General features: G+C 41.5%; 1 protein-coding gene across 2 annotated transcripts in view; it reads right to left on the bottom strand.

The window, feature by feature from the left end:
• The window catches only part of CDC42BPB (CDC42 binding protein kinase beta), a 129,607-nt gene that overhangs the window by 18,707 nt on the left and 89,226 nt on the right, over positions 1 to 21,674 (bottom strand). Inside the window, exons 14-28 of one of the 2 annotated variants that reach the window (XM_050954077.1) lie at positions 20,121 to 20,231; positions 19,592 to 19,836; positions 19,331 to 19,436; positions 18,523 to 18,647; positions 17,262 to 17,367; positions 10,591 to 10,739; positions 9,857 to 9,951; positions 9,690 to 9,769; positions 8,073 to 8,123; positions 6,761 to 6,850; positions 6,245 to 6,319; positions 5,646 to 5,751; positions 5,249 to 5,385; positions 4,466 to 4,605; positions 1,221 to 1,302 (exon numbers count right to left, since the gene is read on the bottom strand). In XM_050954077.1, the coding sequence (XP_050810034.1) occupies positions 1,221 to 1,302; positions 4,466 to 4,605; positions 5,249 to 5,385; positions 5,646 to 5,751; positions 6,245 to 6,319; positions 6,761 to 6,850; positions 8,073 to 8,123; positions 9,690 to 9,769; positions 9,857 to 9,951; positions 10,591 to 10,739; positions 17,262 to 17,367; positions 18,523 to 18,647; positions 19,331 to 19,436; positions 19,592 to 19,836; positions 20,121 to 20,231 (1,698 nt within the window). The remainder of the gene's footprint in view (positions 1 to 1,220; positions 1,303 to 4,465; positions 4,606 to 5,248; positions 5,386 to 5,645; positions 5,752 to 6,244; positions 6,320 to 6,760; positions 6,851 to 8,072; positions 8,124 to 9,689; positions 9,770 to 9,856; positions 9,952 to 10,590; positions 10,740 to 17,261; positions 17,368 to 18,522; positions 18,648 to 19,330; positions 19,437 to 19,591; positions 19,837 to 20,120; positions 20,232 to 21,674) is intronic. The other variant, XM_050954078.1, reaches the window with a different exon arrangement.

The following is a 21,674-nucleotide window of genomic DNA, read 5'->3' on the forward strand; positions in this document are numbered from 1 at the left end:
CTTACATTCAGCAACGTGAGAACTGAGTTTACGGAGTACAGACTCAGGCAAGACCACTGTGTGTGCTTTGCATGTCTGGATCTCATGAAGCACAGCCTGACTTCCATATTCAAAAGATCGCTCCTCCCATCCCCCAAGAAGCAGCTACTCACTGCACTGAGAAGAGGGGAGCGGGAAGAAAATTAATTTTAAAAATTGGAAGGAAGTGTAAGAAAAAAAAAGTAAGAAAGGAGAAAAACAGTAAATACAGGTGCAAATTCTCACTGAAGAAAATATCCCCTCTAAGAGGCTAAAAAAGCTGCAGGAGCACTTAAGCCGCCTCTGCTGCCTCTCCAACACAGAACATTCACAGCTTTGCTTAGGCGATGGGAACAAGTGATTGGGATTGCTTGCTCTTTTACACCTGTGCTCCATGGATATGGGACTTCATCTTAATGGACAGGACCACAGAGATATACTTGGAGAAATTAACGTTTTCAGATGCAAAACTCAAGAGATTAAAAGCAATGAATATTTTTTGTCTTTAAAAAACAATGTTCATCTTATTCTAAATTAAAGATGATCTATAAAAAACTAAAACAATCCGTTTAGTACAAAGTCCTTAGATGACCAAATAAACACATTAAAGGTGAACTGAGAACCAAGGAAAGTTATTTCTTCCCTTTATTGATCTTCTAGAATATATAAATATGGTTGTTAAATGGTTTTAAAAAGTATTCCTTATGTGGTTTTTACATTAGGCAATCAGAAATACTGATGAGGAAGGGATGCTTCAAGTGGAAGTCTGGCAAGCCACAGCTCAGGTTTCACCCTGCAATGTCACCATGCAAGTCCCTAAGATTGTTGCTACAGTTCTGCACACCAAAGAGAGGAAAACCAGGATCTGATCATTCCAATGTAAAAAGCAAAACCACTTATTTTTAAAATAAAGGAAACTATTTAAACATGGCAATTTTATAGCTCATAAAGAGCACACAAACAAATCTTCTGCATTTCATGGTTCACCTTTAAGAAGAATACTATAACCCTTGCCACCACCTTTAGAAACTCCTTTTAATGTGTTATTTGAGATACTTCTGCAAACTGATAAATATCATATTGTGCATTAAATGGTAATTGGGAACTGTAAGCATGAATATGGATAACAATTGACAATGAAAATACAACACTAATATTTAACATGCTTTTTTCTAAGAAAGAGCAAATTAAAACAGTCATACCCTGAATATACAAGGGATATCTTTACGGGTTGCATGTATTACATCTGATGCTAGGACAGAGTTCACACAAAAATCTTCATCTCTGTTAAGAAAATGAAAAATATAATCACTAACAGGCTAACATAACTTAGAGAAACCTTCTCAACTGAGTGCCAACTATCACTATTATTTGTATTGTGGTAGCACCTACAGGCCACAATTAGGATTGGTGCTCCGTTGTGCTAGGCACTGTATGCACACAAAGAAAAGAAAAGATAGTCCTTGTCCCAAAGAGTTTATAATTTTAGGCCCAGATCCTGCAATTTACAGCAGGGCCTGCTGCATCTGTGGGGGTCCACTGAAGTCAATGGGCTCCAGGCATGCTCAACGGTCTACTGGGATGTCAGTGATTGATTAGGGCTATTAACCTAATGATTTGAAGAGAGTTAGTTGCTCTTTGAAGCCAAAGAAGACATTAGAAATATAAACAATTCACATCTAAGAGTATAACAAGGTAAGAACATTTGCAGAGCCTATATTTAAAGGATTAAGCAACATACCTCGCCTGTTTGCTGGATTAAAATAAGGGCATATTTAGATTTTCAAAACAGCTACTTTCCCACTTTTTGTGATCGTAGAAATGAACACTGTAAATCACAACAAACTCTCACATACTTTACATGGTGTCCTTCTACAAAGGGATTGTCTATACTGGGATTTTTAACCGCATTGTAAATGTAAGCAGACACCATTATTTGCTCCTACCACAGTTAAACATAACCAGGAACAAACCTTAGGGTATGTCTATATCTACAATTTTGCAGCGCTGGTTGTTACAGCTGTATTAGTACAGCTGTATAGGGCCAGCGCTGCAGAGTGGCCACACTTACAGCAACCAGCGCTGCAAGTGGTGTTAGATGTGGCCACACTGCAGCGCTGTTGGGCGGCTTCAAGGGGGGTTCGGGGAACGCGAGAGCAAACCGGGAAAGGAGACCAGCTTCGCCGTGGTTTGCTCTCGCGTTCCCCGAACCACCCTGCAAACCGCAGGGAAGGAGACCTGCTTGCTCGGGGGTTCGGGGAACGAGAGAGCAAACCGGGAAAGGAGACCAGCTTCGCCGCGGTTTGCTCTCGCGTTCCCCGAACCACCCTGCAAACCGCAGGGAAGGAGACCTGCTTGTTCGGGGAACGCGAGAGCAAACCGCGGTGAAGCTGGTCTCCTTTCCCGGTTTGCTCTCGCGTTCCCCGAACCACCCTGCAAACCGCAGGGAAGGAGACCTGCTTGTTCGGGGAACGAGAGAGCAAACCGGGAAAGGAGACCAGCTTCGCCGCGGTTTGCTCTCGCGTTCCCCGAACCACCCTGCAAACCGCAGGGAAGGAGACCTGCTTGCTCGGGGGTTCGGGGAACGAGAGAGCAAACCGGGAAAGGAGACCAGCTTCGCCGCGGTTTGCTCTCGCGTTCCCCGAACCACCCTGCAAACCGCAGGGAAGGAGACCTGCTTGTTCGGGGAACGCGAGAGCAAACCGCGGTGAAGCTGGTCTCCTTTCCCGGTTTGCTCTCGCGTTCCCCGAACCACCCTGCAAACCGCAGGGAAGGAGACCTGCTTGTTCGGGGAACGCGAGAGCAAACCGCGGCGAAGCTGGTCTCCTTTCCCGGTTTGCTCTCGCGTTCCCCGAACCACCCAGCAAACCTTAGGGAAGGAGACCTGCTTGCTCGGGGTTCGGGGAACGCGAGAGCAAACTGGGGAAGGAGACCAGCTTGATTACCAGAGGCTTCCTCAGGTATGCTGCGATACCTGCTTATTCCACGGAGGTCAAGAAAAGCGCTGGTAAGTGTCTATACTTGATTACCAGCGCTGGATCACCAGCGCTGGATCCTCTACACCCGAGACAAAACGGGAGTACGGCCAGCGCTGCAAACAGGGAGTTGCAGCGCTGGTGGTGCCCTGCAGATGTGTACACCTCCTAAGTTGCAGCGCTGTAACCCCCTCACCAGCGCTGCAACTTTGTGATGTAGACAAGCCCTTAGTGTCCTGTCCACACGCTAACTTACAACTGTATTGCTCAACTTGTGTTAAAACACAACTAAAAATTTCAGTGTAGATAAGCTCAAAGAGGCAACTCTTCACCAATGGATAAAGCACAAGGCTGCTAGGAGTAATGTCTGGCTGAACTGCCTCAGGCAATCTACTAATGTGAATGTTATTTGCAGTGCCTCACATTTCTACTTTTGAACGCTATGGATTGTCACAAGCCCAGGAGATCATCAGTGTCAACTCTCAAACAGAATTACTGAAAGGAAAGAGCTGAGGGCTGGTCTACACTAGGGGCGGAAATCGATCTAAGATCACATAGCTGAAGTTGTGTATCTTAGATCGAATTACCTACCGTCCTCACAGCGCGGGATTGATGTCTGTGGCTCCCCATGTCGACTCCATTACTGCCATTCGCAGTGGTGGAGTTCCGGAGTCGACAGGAGCTCTTTCGGGGATCAACATATCACGTCTAGATGAGACGTGATATATCGATCCCCCAGAAATCGATTGCTACCCGCCGATATGGCCGGTCGTGAAGACGAAGCCTGAGTATCTGTCATCCTATGGCAGTAGGCCTTATTGGAGGGGATCGTTCATCAAGGTAGTTGTGTAAGCAGATTCTACACTAAAAGGCATAAATGTGTTTAACACTACAGGATGTGCTATATAACCAAGAGAAATTTTATATTAGTTTATTGGGTAAAAAATGGAGAGAAACAACCAGCTTGTTGTAGGAAAAAGTCTCCTGTGCTTAAAAGAAAACAGTTAAATGTAAAAACATGACCTCTGTAACCAATAAAGTCAGGGAGTGCTGGGGTAATCTACAGTCTAAATTCGCAAGCTCAAAGCTTCCTGGAGAACTGCTTTAATGTACTCAGTTTTTCCAAGGTTCCTGAAATTGCTAGCTATGTGTTACCTATGATTTGCTTGGTTGGGATAGCTCTTTCCCTGTTCACAGCCTGCACATCCCCTGTGCCCTACTTAATCTTGACTAGTTTCCCCAAGACGCACATCAAACTCTAGGAGAGCACACTAACATTATGTGATTTCTAAGAAAATGAAGTGTCACACTACTTCTTACTGCTTAAATTAACCTTAAATCCATGTATAGGAGGCATAAATCATTTCAGAACAGAGCTCTTATGTTACAAGAGCTTCTTATGTACTGCTTACAGAGGCACTTGATGTAGGGAAAAATAATGGAAGTTTTCTAACTACCATAGCAACACAAACCTGAGATCCAACACCTGACTTGCAACAACTCCAGGCTGGGTGGATTTTCCTTCAGGCACATCATATAGAAATAGTTTGCAGTCACAGACAACTGCATAGGCCCTCTGCCACCCCTTCTTAACTCCTGTAGGCTTTGGAACCTGCATGTAAATAATGGATCGTTCATTATATGTAGAAATGGTTATATAGACATAAGGAGAGGAAATTTAGAAAGGCATGGCGACACACATTTGAGTCAAGAGAACCTGAACACCAAATTTTGGTTGAGTCAAGAGAACCTGAACACCAAATTTTGGTTATGTTTAACACTGGTGGAAAAGTGTCACCGTACATGAAATTTCAAAAATAGCAGAACATTTCTTTATGAAATTCCCCCATTCTCTGTCCAGGTTTAATAAATACTTTCAACTTTTCAAGTAGTAAGCCCAGGACATGTCTTTTCAGAGATTCCACAGATGTCAAATTGGTGATCGAGTTTACTTTTCATCCTGCATTTCTCTCTACCATAGCAAGAATTCTTTTTTCCCTCAAAGAAGGTTTTTCTTTTTTATGTTTGTGGCAATTTCAGCAGCCAACTTCTAGTCCGCCAAGTAAAGCCACCTGTTTCTCAAGGATTAGCATTAAGGGCATTAGTGTGAATTGCACACAATCCCAGGGTGTTAGCACAATCTGGGGATGGAGTTAAACATAGCTACAATACAAGACCAAACAGCATCTGCAATTTAAGTTTGCAGTTATACTGAAGAAAAATATCACTCATGTGCAAGGTCAAAAGATTCTTACCTTAACATAACCTTTGTACGCCATTCCTATCCCTCTTTGCACATCTACTCCGAGAGGCCTTTTGGCTTGCTCAGGCGGTATAGGACAGACCTGAGGCGCACTATCCTTGCAGGAAACATGGCATGCGAATGAACAAACTGAGAATAAAAAAAAAAATCTATAATGAAATCACGTTATGAAAATGAATTCATCTTACTAGGTGATGCACATTTTCTACTCTTGGAATCAGGAGACCAATGAATTCAGTTGAAATTGCCTGCAAAACGTACATACAGAAGCTCCCTGACTTATGCAAGCGCTCTGTTCCGGAACGCTTTGCGCAAGTCGAATTTCGCGTAAGTTGGGAATGATTTTTAGGTTAAGTGACTGAACATTCAGAACGATTTAACTGACTCACCATCACAGGCATAGCCTTGTCGAACTAATCCCACCATGAGAGATGTGCAGTGACTGCACTGAGTAGGGCTTGAAAAGGACTTGATATTGAGTTGGTGAGCTTTAGGCTGAAAGATAAATTCAGGATAAAATAAAGCTACATGATAAGGTGGACCAATCAACTCCAATCTCCAGAAAATATGTTTATCTTTTCTTTATGTTATTAGCAGGAGGGAATTATAAAATACTGCTTTCTTGTAACTAACTGCAACTTGTCAGAAGTCCTGCATGATCGAACTTTCTCTCAAAGTCATGTTGTATATTCTTTTATTTCCAGTTTAAGAAAGACACACCCATGTGAACAGCAGAACCAGACAGGTATTTCTAGTACAAATAAAAAACCCAAATCTACTAACTAATCCGAAATAATTTTCTCTCATCTCTGACAAAACTAAAAACTTAAATAATAGTTACGTACGAATATGAATTAAAAAACAGGCTTACAAATAAACAGCAAATAAAAAACCCAGACAGGACAACCCCAAACACATGGATGGCTAATTTATATAAAGCATGTCTTTTCTTTAGTTCTTACAAATAAGGTGAACAAGGTCCCCCTACCTTTGGTACAGCTAGAGAAATGGACTGAATGGTAGGGGAGGGAACAGCAGGCATCCTCTGAAGCCGTATTGGTTCCTGAATCACAAAAAACTGCAGTTGAGCAAAATGAGGCTTCAATAATTTGTTTTACAATTAGGGTGTTACTGATCACCACAAATTTTTAATAAGTGTTTAAATTTTAGAATGTATAGCCATTCCTGATTTACTGTGAATGAATTACATCTTAAAGCACTCATAGGAAAGCCTGCATAATAACAAACAAGAAGCAGTACAAAAATGGGTATGAAAATGGAGTACATCAACATACGTAGAGACTGGGGAAAGGTTCCACCTGCAACTGTTCTCAAAGCATGTGTGCTTATAACAATGACGCATGGTCTGCAAATAAGCAAACACTCAAGCTTGGAGTAAGCCTCTTCATGGTGAGTAATGTCTGTGATACACATTTATAATAAACCAGATGTGCTTAAAGATGTAAGTGAATTACTCTGAATAATAAAATACCAGCTGGCTTACTTCTTGCTGCGGTTCTGTAGTCATAACAGAAGTGGATGGTGAGACTTCTGGTTTGGGACCTTGTGTTTCCTGCTCACTAATAGAACTTGTCTGCAAAAAATGTTAGCGAACAAATTAGATTAATACTATACATCTGAAGTAGTCTTCTTGCATCAGCACGAAATAAATCCCAGAATGGTTACAATTAACAACTCAGAGCAAAAAAATAGTTTGTGAAGCACAACATTAAGAGCACTGCTAATGTCTATAAATGCTATGTAACGTATGTTTCAAAAAACAAACAAAAAAAACCCCAGACCCACTAAATGACAGCAAAATTGTAGAAATGGAAGTATCATTTTAAAAATTCCCAAATGGTAGGTGGCATAATAGCCATAAACATTAGCCTCCTTCTCCCTGAAATCCAAAGAGGACCCATCACAACATACTTGGCTCCACCAATCACATCTTTGAATGTTGCTCCTACAACCTTGTATGCTGCTATGAGAGGAAGCCAGGTTTCTTGGACAACAAACCATGAAATATTTACTACAGTAGAATTTTTACAATGCAGAGCAGCCAATGATCCAAGCATAAGGTTCTTAAAGTGACTTCATACAATTTATTTTTAGTATTTAAAAAATATTTCAAGAATTTTATAGATAGAATTTTGTTACCATTTGGAATTCTAACAATAATTACAACACATTTCACTAATACTAGAAACTAATACCATCACACATCCTCTATTAAACACATATTTACAATAACTACTACTAATTGCCAGCACAAGGGGTAGTGTGCTATAATTCTAGAGTTAAAACAGCTGCGGGGGTGGGGGAATTAGGATATTATATTATTGAATTCTGTGGACATTGGGAAGATTATGATTAGCAAACATCAGATTAAACTTTATAAAATATAATGTAATTAGTAGTAAAAGCTGTTGAGTAAGAGTCATACTCACTCTTCAGCTACTTTAGATTGGAAGATAATTCACAATTACACTAGATATGTATCGACATTTTGTTATATGCTGATTGGTAGTGCTAGACTGAGGAGTATAAAATAAACATGAAATTGTATCCTTGTGTAAAACAAAGTATGTTACCATGGTAAATAAGATTCATCTTTAGCCAAGATTGTATTGTCAAAGTATCTTAAATTGTCAGCCTGCACGGAGGTTTAAAAAAAACCAAACCAACTATTTCTATTTAGTGGGTTAATTTGTAGTAAAAAGTTATTAAGGAAGAAAAAAAATCCACTAGTTTTAGGATGCCAGTTTTACAAATAGGTCATAAATTAGGAGACAAATGTATCAGCAAGAACTTACTTCTTCCCAAAAGGCTAGCAGAGAAGACGTAGACGAGGAAGAAAGAGAATCCTTTGTTGTAACAGATATGAGGGATAAAAATAATCACTTATCACCCGTAAGAAACTTCAGAGGGATTATTAGTAGGCTAATTAAATGTATGTTTATGCAGCAAACTGATATTTACACAAACCAAAAAAAACAGGAAGATCAGGGGGCAGTAAAAGTGTACCTTCAAAAAGTTAATGGAAATTTTGTTAATCAAAATATTCAGACTTCTAACTGTAATTCGTTAGAAAATGACACTCAACTTTCCTTAGCACTTATTTATTTATGGCAGGATATATGACATGGCCTTTTGGTTTATTATGCATTTGATTTTTTAAACCCTAAACTTTGTAATATATTTGATTTCAGTTATAAAAACAATGATTCAACCTTTATTCATACAAAGTGCTTTAAAATCTCATTTACTAAGCAATGTCAATTTGCTTTAAATGAGGAACTATCAAGGTCAGTAGACTTAAGAACTCACACCCTGGCAGCAGCATGTTTCATATGCTTTTCATCTATTCCTTTTTTAAAGGAATGTCTGGGGAGTGGAAGTGGAATAGTATACAGAATGACCTGCTGTGTTAATAGTAAATAAACTAGCACACAGAGACTGTAATAGGAAATAGCACACACATTCAAGGTTTATGTATTGCACATCTCACAGCATGTCTTCCTGGCAACAGCAACAATGTGAGAAATATATAGAAAGCACTGTAATCATATGATAACATCTAGATACAAATATTTATCTAGGTAGACCAGGATTTAATCCCAAGTATAACTGCACTCCTCTATTTTACACAATCAGACTTCTTATGATTTTCATTTTTAACTCTGTTTTAAACGTTATACAAAACATGTCCAGAAACATATTAAGGATCAAGAGTTCATAAAGTAAGGAAATGTGATTCACTGCAGTAATTAACAGCTGTTTCCTCAGGGGATGTACAAACTTTACGCACTAAAGCCACACTTTGTATGATTAACTTTCTAAAGAAAATCAGAGGGTGTGTCATGACAAAGCTGAGCTACAGTCCAACAAAAATCTTGAAAAAGTCTTATTTGGCTGGGTCTTCTATATCTCTGAAGCTCTTTCCAGTTTCATCTACTCTAACCACCACATTGAAGCCCAACCCTAGAGGCAACAATCTCACATACTAGATGGGTCTCCCTTTGGAGCTCATCAATGCATTTAATCAGTCGGGTTCGTCAGCAGATGCAACCATGTAACCAGCAGCTGTACGTGCTTTCCTTTAGTTTGACTTTAATGTGAAGCTTGTTCCGAAAAAACTGAATGTGTTATTTATCCAGTAGAAGTTCTCAGACATTTTCATATCCTGGTTCTTTTGATTACCTTAAAGTGGGGTTTTGCAATTATTTCCAAAAGTTATTGTTTTCTCTACTAATGCCTAGCTACATGACATCTATTATAGGGGCAATGTGCACTTGTTACATACTTTTAATTTATCTTGCATATTTCATAGTCATTTGTCAGAACCTAATTTACTGCATATTTCACATGAATAAACTTTAATTCAAAATCCCCATGACACATTTTTGTAATCACTTGATGTAAAAACTCACTCTAAAAGTCAGATCACGTGCAAGAGGTGAAGTGTTGAAATATTCAAAAATTGAATCTTGAAAGTCTGGAAGTTTGAGACCTGAAAGAAAATAACCAGCTGATTTAGCTCAAAGAAAACAATACAGATAATAAGCTCAAAATTAATTCTAATACTAGCTTTAGTTACCTGTATCTGTTCTGTATTTTTCTTCCAGCTTTTTCTTCAATCCAGCAATTTCTTCCAACAGTTCCTGATTTTTTGCTTCAGACGCCTTCAGCTTACTAGAACAACATGAAAACCATGAAGTATTTGAAATGCAAGAAATTTACTGCATAATTTCATATTCTTGTCTCTAATGGCAGTAGTCCCCCTTTTGCCTCTTAGCTTTGGCAACATCTACCTTCTTTTTAAGGCAGATCATTTCCCCCAGCCCACCATTCCTGTGAATTACAATTTCACTACCATGTTAGATTGAGAGTTCTTTAGGTTATCTGCATCTCTTCCTGTGATGTTGCAGGTGGTAGCTAACTGATGATAATTTCTGGCTAGGATGGTCTTCCCTCCCCCATACCACCGCCTCTCCAACTGCTCTAAGAAAAGGGATTTCTGATGCTACTCCTAGAACCCATTTCTCCTGCATGGCAAAGACCCACACATTAAAATCAATCCACTCATCTGGGCATGTTACTTTATCTTAAAAATTACTTCAAGAAATCTTTAGAAATTTTAAACGAAGTTGGGAAAGAAACCTGTAATAGACCACATCATTTTCTGTCAGGGTGTAAGATTCTTGGCATAAAGAAGGGTAAATTAAAAAGGGTTTGTTATTTGAACAGGCAGCTAAGAGTGGCACATTAAGGGTAACTCAGCATGTTAGCAAGATCAGATGAACAAGACTGCAGGCTTCAGTAATTTATTACCTCTCAAAGGATACATTTGCATCTTTAATCTTTCGTAACTCTTCTTGAATTAGCTGTTTGGCACGTATTTCTGCATCCAGAGCAGACTGCAGTTCCAGCCTTGCTGACATATCCAGCTTCTGACTACGTCGCAGTTTCCAAAGTGGATCCTATTGGAGTAAGTTATTGTACATTAACATCAACTCTCTAATGTAATTTTCCTCCTTTGTTCACAAAGAGAACACAGAACGTCTGATCCCCCCAGATATCTTAATTTAAAATCACATACTAACACTTCCACTGTTATGATGAAAGAGTTTAAATGAACACTGTCAAAACTGGTCCAATATTTTAATTTTATAAAACAGGCTTTTATAAAAAGCCATGACCAATGAAAGTGTTCAGTCAGTAGTTTTAAACCAATTAACGGTTCATCTGCAGTGATTGAAACCCAAACCCTGCAACACTAAAAACTTGAAAATGAAAATGAAAATGACTGAACAAAAGTGAAAGTGACTTCACTTATTTTCATTGTCCAGGCTGAGAGAAAAGTAAAAAAGTACAGTGAAATTGGAGCTTTAGAATATTCACAGTCAATCAAGGTTGTGTTATTACTGACATAGGTACAAATTTCTATTTGTTTATAGCGAAAGGCTTTTAAGTTGTTAGCGTCTCTTTGAGAAACCTAAAGACAATACACCTCTACCCCGATATAATGTGACCTGATATAACATGAATTTGGATATAACGTGGTAAATCAGTGTTCCGGTGGGGGTGGGGAGTTTGCGCACTTTGGCAGATCAAAGCAAGTTTGATATAACGCGGTTTCACCTATAAAGGAGTAAGATTTTTTGGCTCCCGAGGACAGCATTATATCAGGGTAGAAGTGTATATGTATTTTTTAATCTTGTTGTACATTACATACTAATTTAAGATATGGATTAGTTCCTCTGCATTTTATTACCAGAAAATGGTTTTTGATTTTCTAAGATAGATAATTTTTCAAGTTTTTTTTTATTATAGAGGTTCTCAAACATTTTCATAATATGGACTGTATCTTAATAGAGATGGTCTCATGGACACCTATCCACCCACTCAAGATCATAAAACCGTATAACATTACCATGGCAACTGCAGCAATTTCTTACACTGAAACAGAATATTAAAAATATTTTTTTTGCTCTCTAATGAAGTTTAGCAGCGAATGAAAGCAACACCATTTTAACATACTGGTGACCTGGGGAGAGCTGAAAGTGCTCCAGAGAATCTCAGTAGGCCAAGAACCACAATTTGAAAGGCAAGGCCTGATTTCATTTCCATATATACCTGAAGTCTGCTCCAAAAACATGATTATTAATTTAGAGCAAATTTGCTGAAGTCTGTGAAACCAGCCTTGTTATAGTATGTCATCCGCTTTTTATATTTTGACAGTAGGCAAAAAGCAAATGGTCATTGTCTGCCGTAAATTTGCCATTTCCTCCTCTTGCGCTCATCTTCACTTAGGGTTAGTTTGCACTTCACCTCTCTATCCCAAGCAAGAGAGGGCTGGTGCACAGCTGTGCTGCCTCAGAAGTAGATCAGGAAGAAAATTACAAGCCACAATTTGCTCTCTTGCTTCCCACTTACTCTGAAGCGGGGAGGAAAAGGGGATGTAATCCGTTACGAGCATGGGCGGAGACTGGGGAGCATGAGGGCATTGCCCCTCCAAATACAGAAGTCAAACTACGCCTATGGTCACCAGTATAAACCAGGAGCAGGTAACTTTTCCCATGTGCTGGCTGGTGTGTTGGGTGAGTAGAGGCCCCATGAAGATGCTTTCCTTCCCCATTCTTGGACTTACCAGGTGCTAAGGACAAGAGAGAATTTTGCCTTTAGGACTGTAAGCTTTCCTAGGCAGGGACTCCTTTCTTTAAGACTGCTAGGCAAACTTATGAAATATAAATTTATATAACTAGCTGCTTAACATTTTCCCATAAGGAAAACTTTCTTCCTGATCCCAGATGTTGATCTTATGCCACGCAGCATGAAGAATGAAACCCTTGTAATTTTATTACTACTACTGTCAGGGCAAATGGCTGCTATTCATTTATATGTCTAAACCTTTTGTAGTATGGTGCATTAAAATTATTCCCTTTAATTTCTTTTGGAAGTGTTTATTTTATTGACTCTTCCCTTTAATCTTGTTTTAAGGCATAGTTTGCAATTAACGGCAGATATTAGCAACAAGCAAAATACAGGATTTTATCAAATTCGGATTGTGAGACACAGAGACCCCTGGGCAAAGGTGTCCTGTTCTTCGCAATCAGTTCTCACCTCAGACCTGACAAACTCACTACAACAAACGTGTCTTATTTATCCATAAACAACAACATGTAAGGTATCTACAGAAAGCTCATAATTTGCCATGACTCAATCCCTGAGGGTATGTCTACACTACGGGATTATTCCGATTTTACATAAACTGGTTTTATAAAACAGACTGTATAAAGTCGAGTACACGCGGCCACACTAAGCACATTAATTCGGCGGTGTGTGTCCATGGTCCGAGGCTAGCGTCGATTTCTGGAGCATCGCACTGTGGGTAGCTATTCCGTAGCTATCCCATAGTTCCTGCAGTCTCCCCCGCCCCTTGGAATTCTGGGTTGACAACCCAGTGCCTGATGGGGCAAAAATCATTGTCGTGGGTGGTTCTGGGTAAATGTCATCACTCATTCCTTCCTCCGGGAAAGCAACGGCAGACAATCATTTCGAGCCCTTTTTCCCTGGATTGCTCTGGGAGACGCCATAGCACTGCAACCATGGAGCCCGTTCAGCTTTTTTTGTTTTTGTTTTTTTACTGTCACCGTATATCTGCTGGATGTTGCTAACAGACGCGGTACTGCAGCACTACACAGCAGCATTCATTTGCCTTTGCATGATAGCAGAGACGGTCATCAGTCGTTCTGTACCGTCTGCTGTGCCACTGTAAATTGGCAATGAGATGTCTGTTATCTGTCGTTCTGTACCATCTGCTGCTGTCATGGGTGCGCCTGGCTGAGGTCAGCGGGGGGCGCAAAGACAAAAATGGGAATGACTTCCCAAGTCAATCCCTCCTTTATGGTATCTAAAAATAGAGTTAGTCCTGCCTAGAATATGGGGCAAGTGTACTAGAGAACCAGTATACCAGAGAACCAGAGAGCACAGCCGCTCCACGTCAGATCCCGCAGAAATGATGAGCTGCATGCCATTCACGGGGGGTGCCCCTGCAACAACCCCACCCATTGCTTCCCTCCTCCCGCAACCTTCCTGGGCTACCGTGGCAGTGTCCCCCCCTATTTGTGTGATGAAGTAATAAAAAATGCAGGAATAAGAAACAGTGACTTGTTAGTGAGATAAAATGGGGGGGAGGCAGCCTTCAGCTGCTATCATAGTCCACGCAGGACATTAAGCGGTGTGGGGGAGAGGAGCCCAGCATCCCGCTGCTATGATAGTCCAGGCAGTACAGAATCTTTTCTTTATACAGGAAAGGGAGGGAGCTGATGGAGCTCAGCCCCCAGTTGCTATGATGAGGACGGTTACCAGTCATTCTGTACCATCTACTGGGAATTACCGGGAATCATTCCTATTTTTACCCAGGCGCCCCCAGCTGGCCTCACCTGAGGCCAGCCAGGAGCACTCAAGGGCTCATGACGAGGATGGCTATCAGTCCTTCTGCACTGTAACGTCTGCCACCGGGGAGGGGTGAAGAGAGGATGCTACTGTTTCCTGCTGCAGCACTGTGTCTACCAGCAGCATGTAGTATACATCAGGTGACATATAAAAAAGTCAAGAAACAATTTTTTCCCCTTTTCTATCACGGAGGCCGAGGGGTGGTAAATTGACAAGATAGACCCTGAACCACCCTGGACAATGTGTTTGACCCTACAGGCATTGGGAGCTCAGCCAAGTGTGCAAATGATTTTTGGAGACTGCAGGGACTGTGGGATAGCTGGAGTCCTTGGTACCCCCTCCCTCCCTCCATGAGCACCCATTTGATTCTTTGGCTTTCCGTTACGCATGTCACGCAGCACTGTGCTGTGGACTCTATCATAGCCTGGAGATTTTTTTTCAAATGCTTTGGCATTTTGTCTTCTGTAACGGAGCTCTGATAGAACAGATTTGTCTCCCCATACAGCAGTCAGATCCACTATCTCCTGTACAGTCCATGCTGGAGCTCTTTTTGGATTTGGGACTGCGTTGCCACCCGTGCTGATCAGAGCTCCATGCTGGGCAAACAGGAAATGAAATTCAAAAGTTTGCGAGGCTTTTCCTGTCTACATGGCCAGTGCATTCGAGTTCAGATTGCTGTCCAGAGCAGTCACGGTGGAGCACTGTGGGATACCGCCCGGAGGCCAATACCGTCGATTTGCGGTCACACTAACCCTAATCTGATATGGTAATACCGATTTTAGCGCTTCTCTCGTTGGGGAGGAGTACAGAAACCAATTTAAAGAGCCCTTTATATCGATATAAAGGGCCTCGTGTGGACGGGTACAGCGTTAAATCGGTTTAACGCTGCTAAAATCGGTTTAAAAGCGTAGTGTAGACCAGGCCTGAGAAATGTACAGATGTATGTTATTAAAGGAACAATGAGTGTTGAAAGCAAGACATGGGAAGTAATTCTTCTGCTCTACTCTGTGCTGATTAGGCCTCAACGAGTATTGTGTCCAGTTCTGGGCACCACATTTCAGGAAAGATGTGGACGAACTGGAGAAAGTCTATAGGAGAGCAACAAAAATCATTGAAGGTCTAGAAAACATGACCTCTGAGGGAACATGGAAAATTGGGTTTGTTTAGTCTGGAGAACAGAAGACTATGCAGGGACATGATAACAGTTTTCAATTACATAAAAGGTTGTTACAAGGAGAAGGGAAAAAAATTGTTTTCCTTAAGTGTCTGAGGATACGACAAGAATCAATGGGCTTAAACTGCAGTAAGGGAGGTTTAGGCTGGACATTAGGAAAAACTTCCTAACTGTCAGGGTGGTTAAGCAGTGGAATAAATTGTCTAGAGAGGTTGTGGAATCTGTGTCATTGCAGGTTTTTAGGAGCAGGTTAGACAAACATCTGTCAGGGATGGTCAGCAATTCTCAAACTTATTTAATTGTGCCCCACTGCTTTGTAGTAGTAATTTACATGCCCCTGGCACACAAGAACATATACCAATTAAAAAAACCATGAAACTCATGAAATATTAAACACAGTCAGTCATTGATTCAAACCCACCTAACGATCCATTGTGATAAGAGCAAAAGCAAAAGCAATTGCGGTCAATGCTTACAATTAGATGTCCACATCGTGTCATAGCAAATTGATTAACATACAGATGGCAACGACTTTATAACGCCAGGCAAGCTTAACAGAAATCCATCAAAATGCACCACCCCATCTGAAGACCTGATACGTCTGGAGGAATCAGCTTTGCTAGTTATTTATTGCTGTGGGTAAAATGTGGGCAGTGTTTTTTGTCTAATGCTTCTCACGACCCCTTCCACTCCCCAGTTTGAGAACCTCTTGTCTAGATAATACATAGTCCTGCCATGAGCGCAAGGGACTGAACTAGATGACCTCTCGAGGTCCCTTCCAGTCCTGTGATTCTATGATAAATCAGTCATCACAAGGTAATGTGTCTCAGTGATGATCTATTCAAGCAAGAGGGAGTTGTCACGTCTCCCAGTTAGCTGGCATGGTAATGCAGGGTTTCATTGTCTACCTTTGCACATCCCAGAAAAGTCAATGGGGAAGACACCAGACACTACAAACCACCAAAACCATTTAAAGGTAGAAAAGACACTCTACGGCAAGGCAGGGGTTCACCCGGCCTGTGAGCAGAAACAAATGGCTGGTTTCAGTTTACTAGAATAGCGAAAAGCACTATCCACTCACTGAGGAAAACCCCAGGCAGAATGAGGGTTCTTTCATGAAAATTTGAAGGCTGGTTCTTGAGAAACCAGCCAGCTCTGCAACAGATGGAACTTTGGTGGGAAAAAAATCTACTTTATTATATAGGAAATTCATAAGTACAAACTCAAGTTCACGTTTTATGATTTTGTTTTATATTGTAACCACTTGTTTCCATCACTCTCGTTTCTACTTAAATCTTGATTTTATTTAAATAAGAATAAACTTTTATCATAAGTGGTCACAAGTGCTGTGTGGTTCAAGGCAAAACTGGTAAACTGGGGTACGCAGCACCTTTGGGTCCAGAGGATTTGGAATTTCTGTGAGTAGTTGGTGTCAGGGGCTGCATATCACAGGGGAGTGATTCTTTCCAAGAGATTCGATGTACCTATTGTTAATCTGCCTGGGGAAGGAAGGGTTAGCATAAGCACAGAGGAGAGAGTGGCTGAAAGGCTGGCAGTGTCAGGGAGCTGACACTGCACTACTACAAAACTCCCTCTCTAGAGAAGATGGTAACAAGGCGACTCACAGGCCCGGGTATCGCAAGAACTGTCACAGTGGTGTAACTGGGATTCACACACAATGGGGTAAAGTAGTCAGGCTAATCAAAGCACACAGTGTTTATTAGAAAACACTTCTGGCTATTTGCATACTATACCCTTTCTTGATACATAAGAGGATTTCTAAATGAACATGGAAGTAAATGAAGCCAAGTATTAAGCATTTTAGGCATCCAGAATTAAAAAGCCTTCTGAATGCTTACTGTTGACTTACCAATGTTCTTGAGCCCAGACTAGAGATTCTCAATGACTCTAATTCTTCTGTCATCTTGGAAGCTAAAGCCTGAAGATATCCACGTGCGTCCTTCTCATCACTTACCCTAGAGTGCAATTATAAAGCAGTTACTTAAGCAAGACCTTGTTTAGAAGCTGGAGAAAATATAAAAAACTTTGATTCTCAGGCTAATGCACCATGAAACAAGTCATCTTGCTGCCAAATATCAAGAGTATTTGTACTGAATACAGGGTCACAAGCAGAGACAGAACACAGGGGAAATTGCCAGGCCCAGGATGGAGCCTAGCTGTGCCTCCTTTAGGACTTCCCTCCAGCTGGTTCCCCTACCCCTGGATGCTGCCAGGTGTTGCATGATAGTTTTCGCTCTAGAACTCAACAGGAGCCATACTGCGTTTCATTACTAGTGCATGGAGCCTGGTCTGCTTGTTCCATGAGCAGACAGAAGCTGATTTCTATGGGCTTCCCCCAGGTGCCCTCTCTCAGTGCCCAGAAAAGCATAGAAACATACCCTCGGTGCCCCTTTCCTCCTTACTTCACTAGCTGAAAGATTCTTTTCAAGCTTAAAGGTCACTCCAGGGACAAGAAACTCTTCTTTCTGAGAAGCTCTGCTCACTAGGTCTAGGCTCCATCACCACTGAACCTCAGGTGGAGGAAGAATGTGAGCACACCTTTATGAATGTGTGCACGCATGCCTGCCTGTGTTCTTACATTCGTGAAACACTTGCACATAGCCTGTCAAACCAGTAAGGTACTAATAAATAGAAATTGTGTGCGAGAGAGGGGCTGTCCTTCTGACTGCAAGTGCTTGTCTGGGTGAGGGTGGGAACACTAAAAATCAAAGGAGGAAATACAAGAGGCCCTGAGCCTTCTGGGGGCTGCAGACGATAACACTGGAGACTGAACTGCTACAAGGTAGTCTCTTGCTTTGAGTCTCCTGAACCCTGTAAGTTCTGGCAGTCGCCCTGAGTGAATTAGTCCAAAAATTCTAGAGGAAACCAAGGATCGTGATTTCATGATTTAATAATCATTTTAAAATTTTGACTTGAACTGACACTGAAATAGTCTTCTTGTACATTTAATATTCTATGGCAGGAATTTGCTGCAAAATGAAAAAATCCTGCTACTTAATCTACTGGTAAACAAAAGACAAAACAGATCATCAACAACCACATCCACTAATCTTCAAAATCCACAAAAGACTTAGTTATGTTAAAAAGGGCCTATCTGGAATAGTACATACCACTGAATAATCTCTGCAATCTGAGCTTCCCAATGAGCAACCGATTCCTTCTTTGCTGCCAGGTCTTGGAGCTCATCTTCTAGCTGCCTGTTTTGTGCTGTTAATTTATCCACAAAGGAACAAAGCTGAAATGAAAAGTGATCAGTTGTTTTCATCTGCCACTTATGTCACTTTCAAACTCATTATGCATGTGGAATATACACAAACAAGACCACTCGAGGATATTAAAAAGCTCTGCCAAATCCATGTAACCTTCGGAAAACGTTTTTCTCAGGCTCTATGAGTGTGACTTTCAGGTCTAGTAGTACTCAGGTTCACATGCCACTTCAAACAAAGGAAATGAGAACTGGAGAAATGAATAGAAAAAACGATGAGCGTCAAAGACATTGTGCAATCCAAGCTTGGGGGTAGTTGGTATCAGCCTCTTTTATACCCTTGGAATACTTCATGGGGGAAGAAGGGGGTGAAAATCCCCAGTGGACAGTTCTTCATAAAATTCCACTGCTCAACATCAGGAGGCACCAATCCCATAAGTGTGAGTGGCCTCTACATACTACAAGAAGAAAGTGATTTGCCCAGGTCTGTGGCATACATGTGTGATAGTTGGAATTACTCCTATCCATACTAATGAAAAAAATCCCATTTTTAAAGCACATTTATGATTTCTTCTGTGGTCAGTGAGTTTTATAGAGAACTATCACAATATTAGAGTGACATAAAAGGTAACAAGATTTAAGTGAAGAACAGAACGCTAGTTTTCAAGAAGAGGAATTGTAGTTTGTTCCAAAACAATGGCTATACGAATTACCTTTTCATTTTCTGTTGTTAACTTTTTGTTATCTTCAAAGAACATGGTTCTTTCCCGTTCATATTTCTCTTTTATTGTTCCTACAGTCTCCTCCATCTCATTGTGCCTGAAGAAAAAAATAGAGAACTTACAACTTTACAGACCACTGGAGATGGCTGGGATTTTCAAAAGGCACTAGGGGAGTTAGGCGCCCAAAATCCCACTACAGTAGAGAAGGAGGGGGTTGATTTCTCCAGCAAAGTGTTTCATACAAACCCTTACCGCTCTCGTTTTGCCTTTTCCAATTTATCTTTTAGCATCATGATCTCTTTCTGCAGTGCTAGCTGATGGCTTTCTGAATCATGCACCTCCTTTTTTATATTTTTTACTTCCAAGACATGGGATGCCTCTCGCCTGACTAACTCTTCTTCATAGAATAAGATTTTCTTTTCTAGCTCGGACTTCATTTTGGAAAGCTCCTGCTGATGTTCTAACGTGGCACCTGCTGCACGGCCTCCTTGCTTTAGCTGCAGAAGCAAGAGTGTGAAAATTGTCAGGAAAAGACATAGAAAGATTTTTCTAGTGTTGCTTAAAAAGTTAGGATTTAACATGGACAGGCAAAAACCAAGAGATTAACATCAATAACAAGAGGCTGCGTCAGGTTTCTATGAAAGACCGATTCAGTTAAAAGATACCGAAGTGCCACAAACGTACACACTTAGATAAGTGACGTTATTGGAGGCTTGGTCTTGTATCAGTAGTAAAAAGGGCATCTGTTTCCCCATATCCTGCGTTTTTTAAATAATGGTACCTTTAGTGCTTCCAGTTCATTTTCCAGCTGTTTGGAGAAAATCTCACTGTGTTCACGAAGCTTGCGTTCCTTTGATGCTTCTGCGGTGGCATCCTCAAGTTGAGCTTCCAGCTGTGAAAAAGAAAATCTCAAATTATGTCAAAGCAGACAGACAGTTGTAGCTACCCTGCTCCTTTCCTCTCCTCTAGGCTGCTTTTAGGTCCTTGAAAACAGCAGGATTCCTTCTTTATCTCCATCCTTATAACTCCTGCAGCCCACATTTGGACCATTATCTTTCTAGACAAGTCTTTCATGCAAGATTCATTCCCTTTGTAGTGCAAACACCACCACTCTATCAGCCAGTGGGGTTACTGTTAGGTAATTTAAAAAAAAAAAAAAAAAAAAAAAAAAAAAAAGACAGTTACCTTTTCCATAGGTGTGTGTGCTTGCCATGTGCACCAGTGCCGGAAATTTTTCCCTCAACAGTATCTGTAGGGGACTGGCTCTGGCACCCTCTGGAGTGGCGCCCACATGGCACAGTATAAAGGGCACCACTGGTCCCCCCCCCGTTCCTTCTTGCCGGAAACTCAGACGGGGGGAGGAGGGTTGGGTTGGGGAATGGACATGAGCAACATATCTGGAAAAACACCAGTTACGGAAAAGGTAACTGTCTTTTCTTCTTCAAGTGCTTGCTCATGTGCATTCCATATTAGGTGACTCTACAGCAGTACCCATGGAAGTGGGTAGGAGTTCATGGATGCGTTGATTGCAACATAGCTCTGTCAAATCCAGCATCATCACTGGCCTGCTGAGTGGTGGCATAATGAGCTGTGAACATGCAGACAGAGGACCACGTTGCGGCTCTACAGATGTACTGGATAGGAATGTGCGCCAGGAAGGCTGCTGAAGACGCCTGAGCTCTCGTCGAGTGGGCTCTGACAAATCGGCAGCAATGGAACTCCTACCAGGTTGTAACAGGTCCTTATGCATGAGGTGATCTGACTGGAAATCCTCTGTGAGGACACGGGAAGGCCCTTCATTCTATCTGCTGTTGTGATGACAAGTTGAGTCGATTTACAGAAAGGCTTGGTACATTCTAAATAAAAAGCCACGGCCCTTTGGACGTCCAGCATATGAAGGCACCTCTCTTCACTGGTCTTGTGCAGTTTGGGACAGAACACTGGGAAGATGATGTCCTGGTTTATATGGAAGGTGGACACCACTTTTGGCAGGAAGGCTGGATGGGGCCACAACTGAACCTTGTCTTTGTAGAAGACCATGTACGGCAGTTCGGAGATCAAGGCTTTAATTTCAGAGACCTGTCTCGCTGACGTCGCTGCCACTTGGAACGCAATCTTCCATGACAGATAGGAAAAGGAGCAAGAACCCACCAGCTCAAAGGGTGGGCCGGTGAGCCTAGAGAGAACCAAGTAAAAAGAGACAGCAGCCTGCAACTGTGGGAAGAGTCTCTCAAGCCCTCATGTCATGGGAAAACACTGTCTGTCCTTGGATCGGCAGGCGAGAAGCAGAGATGGCTGTGAGATGCACTCTAATGGAAGAGTGTGCCAGGCCCTG

The sequence above is a fragment of the Gopherus flavomarginatus genome, chromosome 5 (genome assembly GCF_025201925.1).
Source record: "Gopherus flavomarginatus isolate rGopFla2 chromosome 5, rGopFla2.mat.asm, whole genome shotgun sequence".
NCBI classification, from domain to species: Eukaryota; Metazoa; Chordata; order Testudines; family Testudinidae; genus Gopherus; species Gopherus flavomarginatus.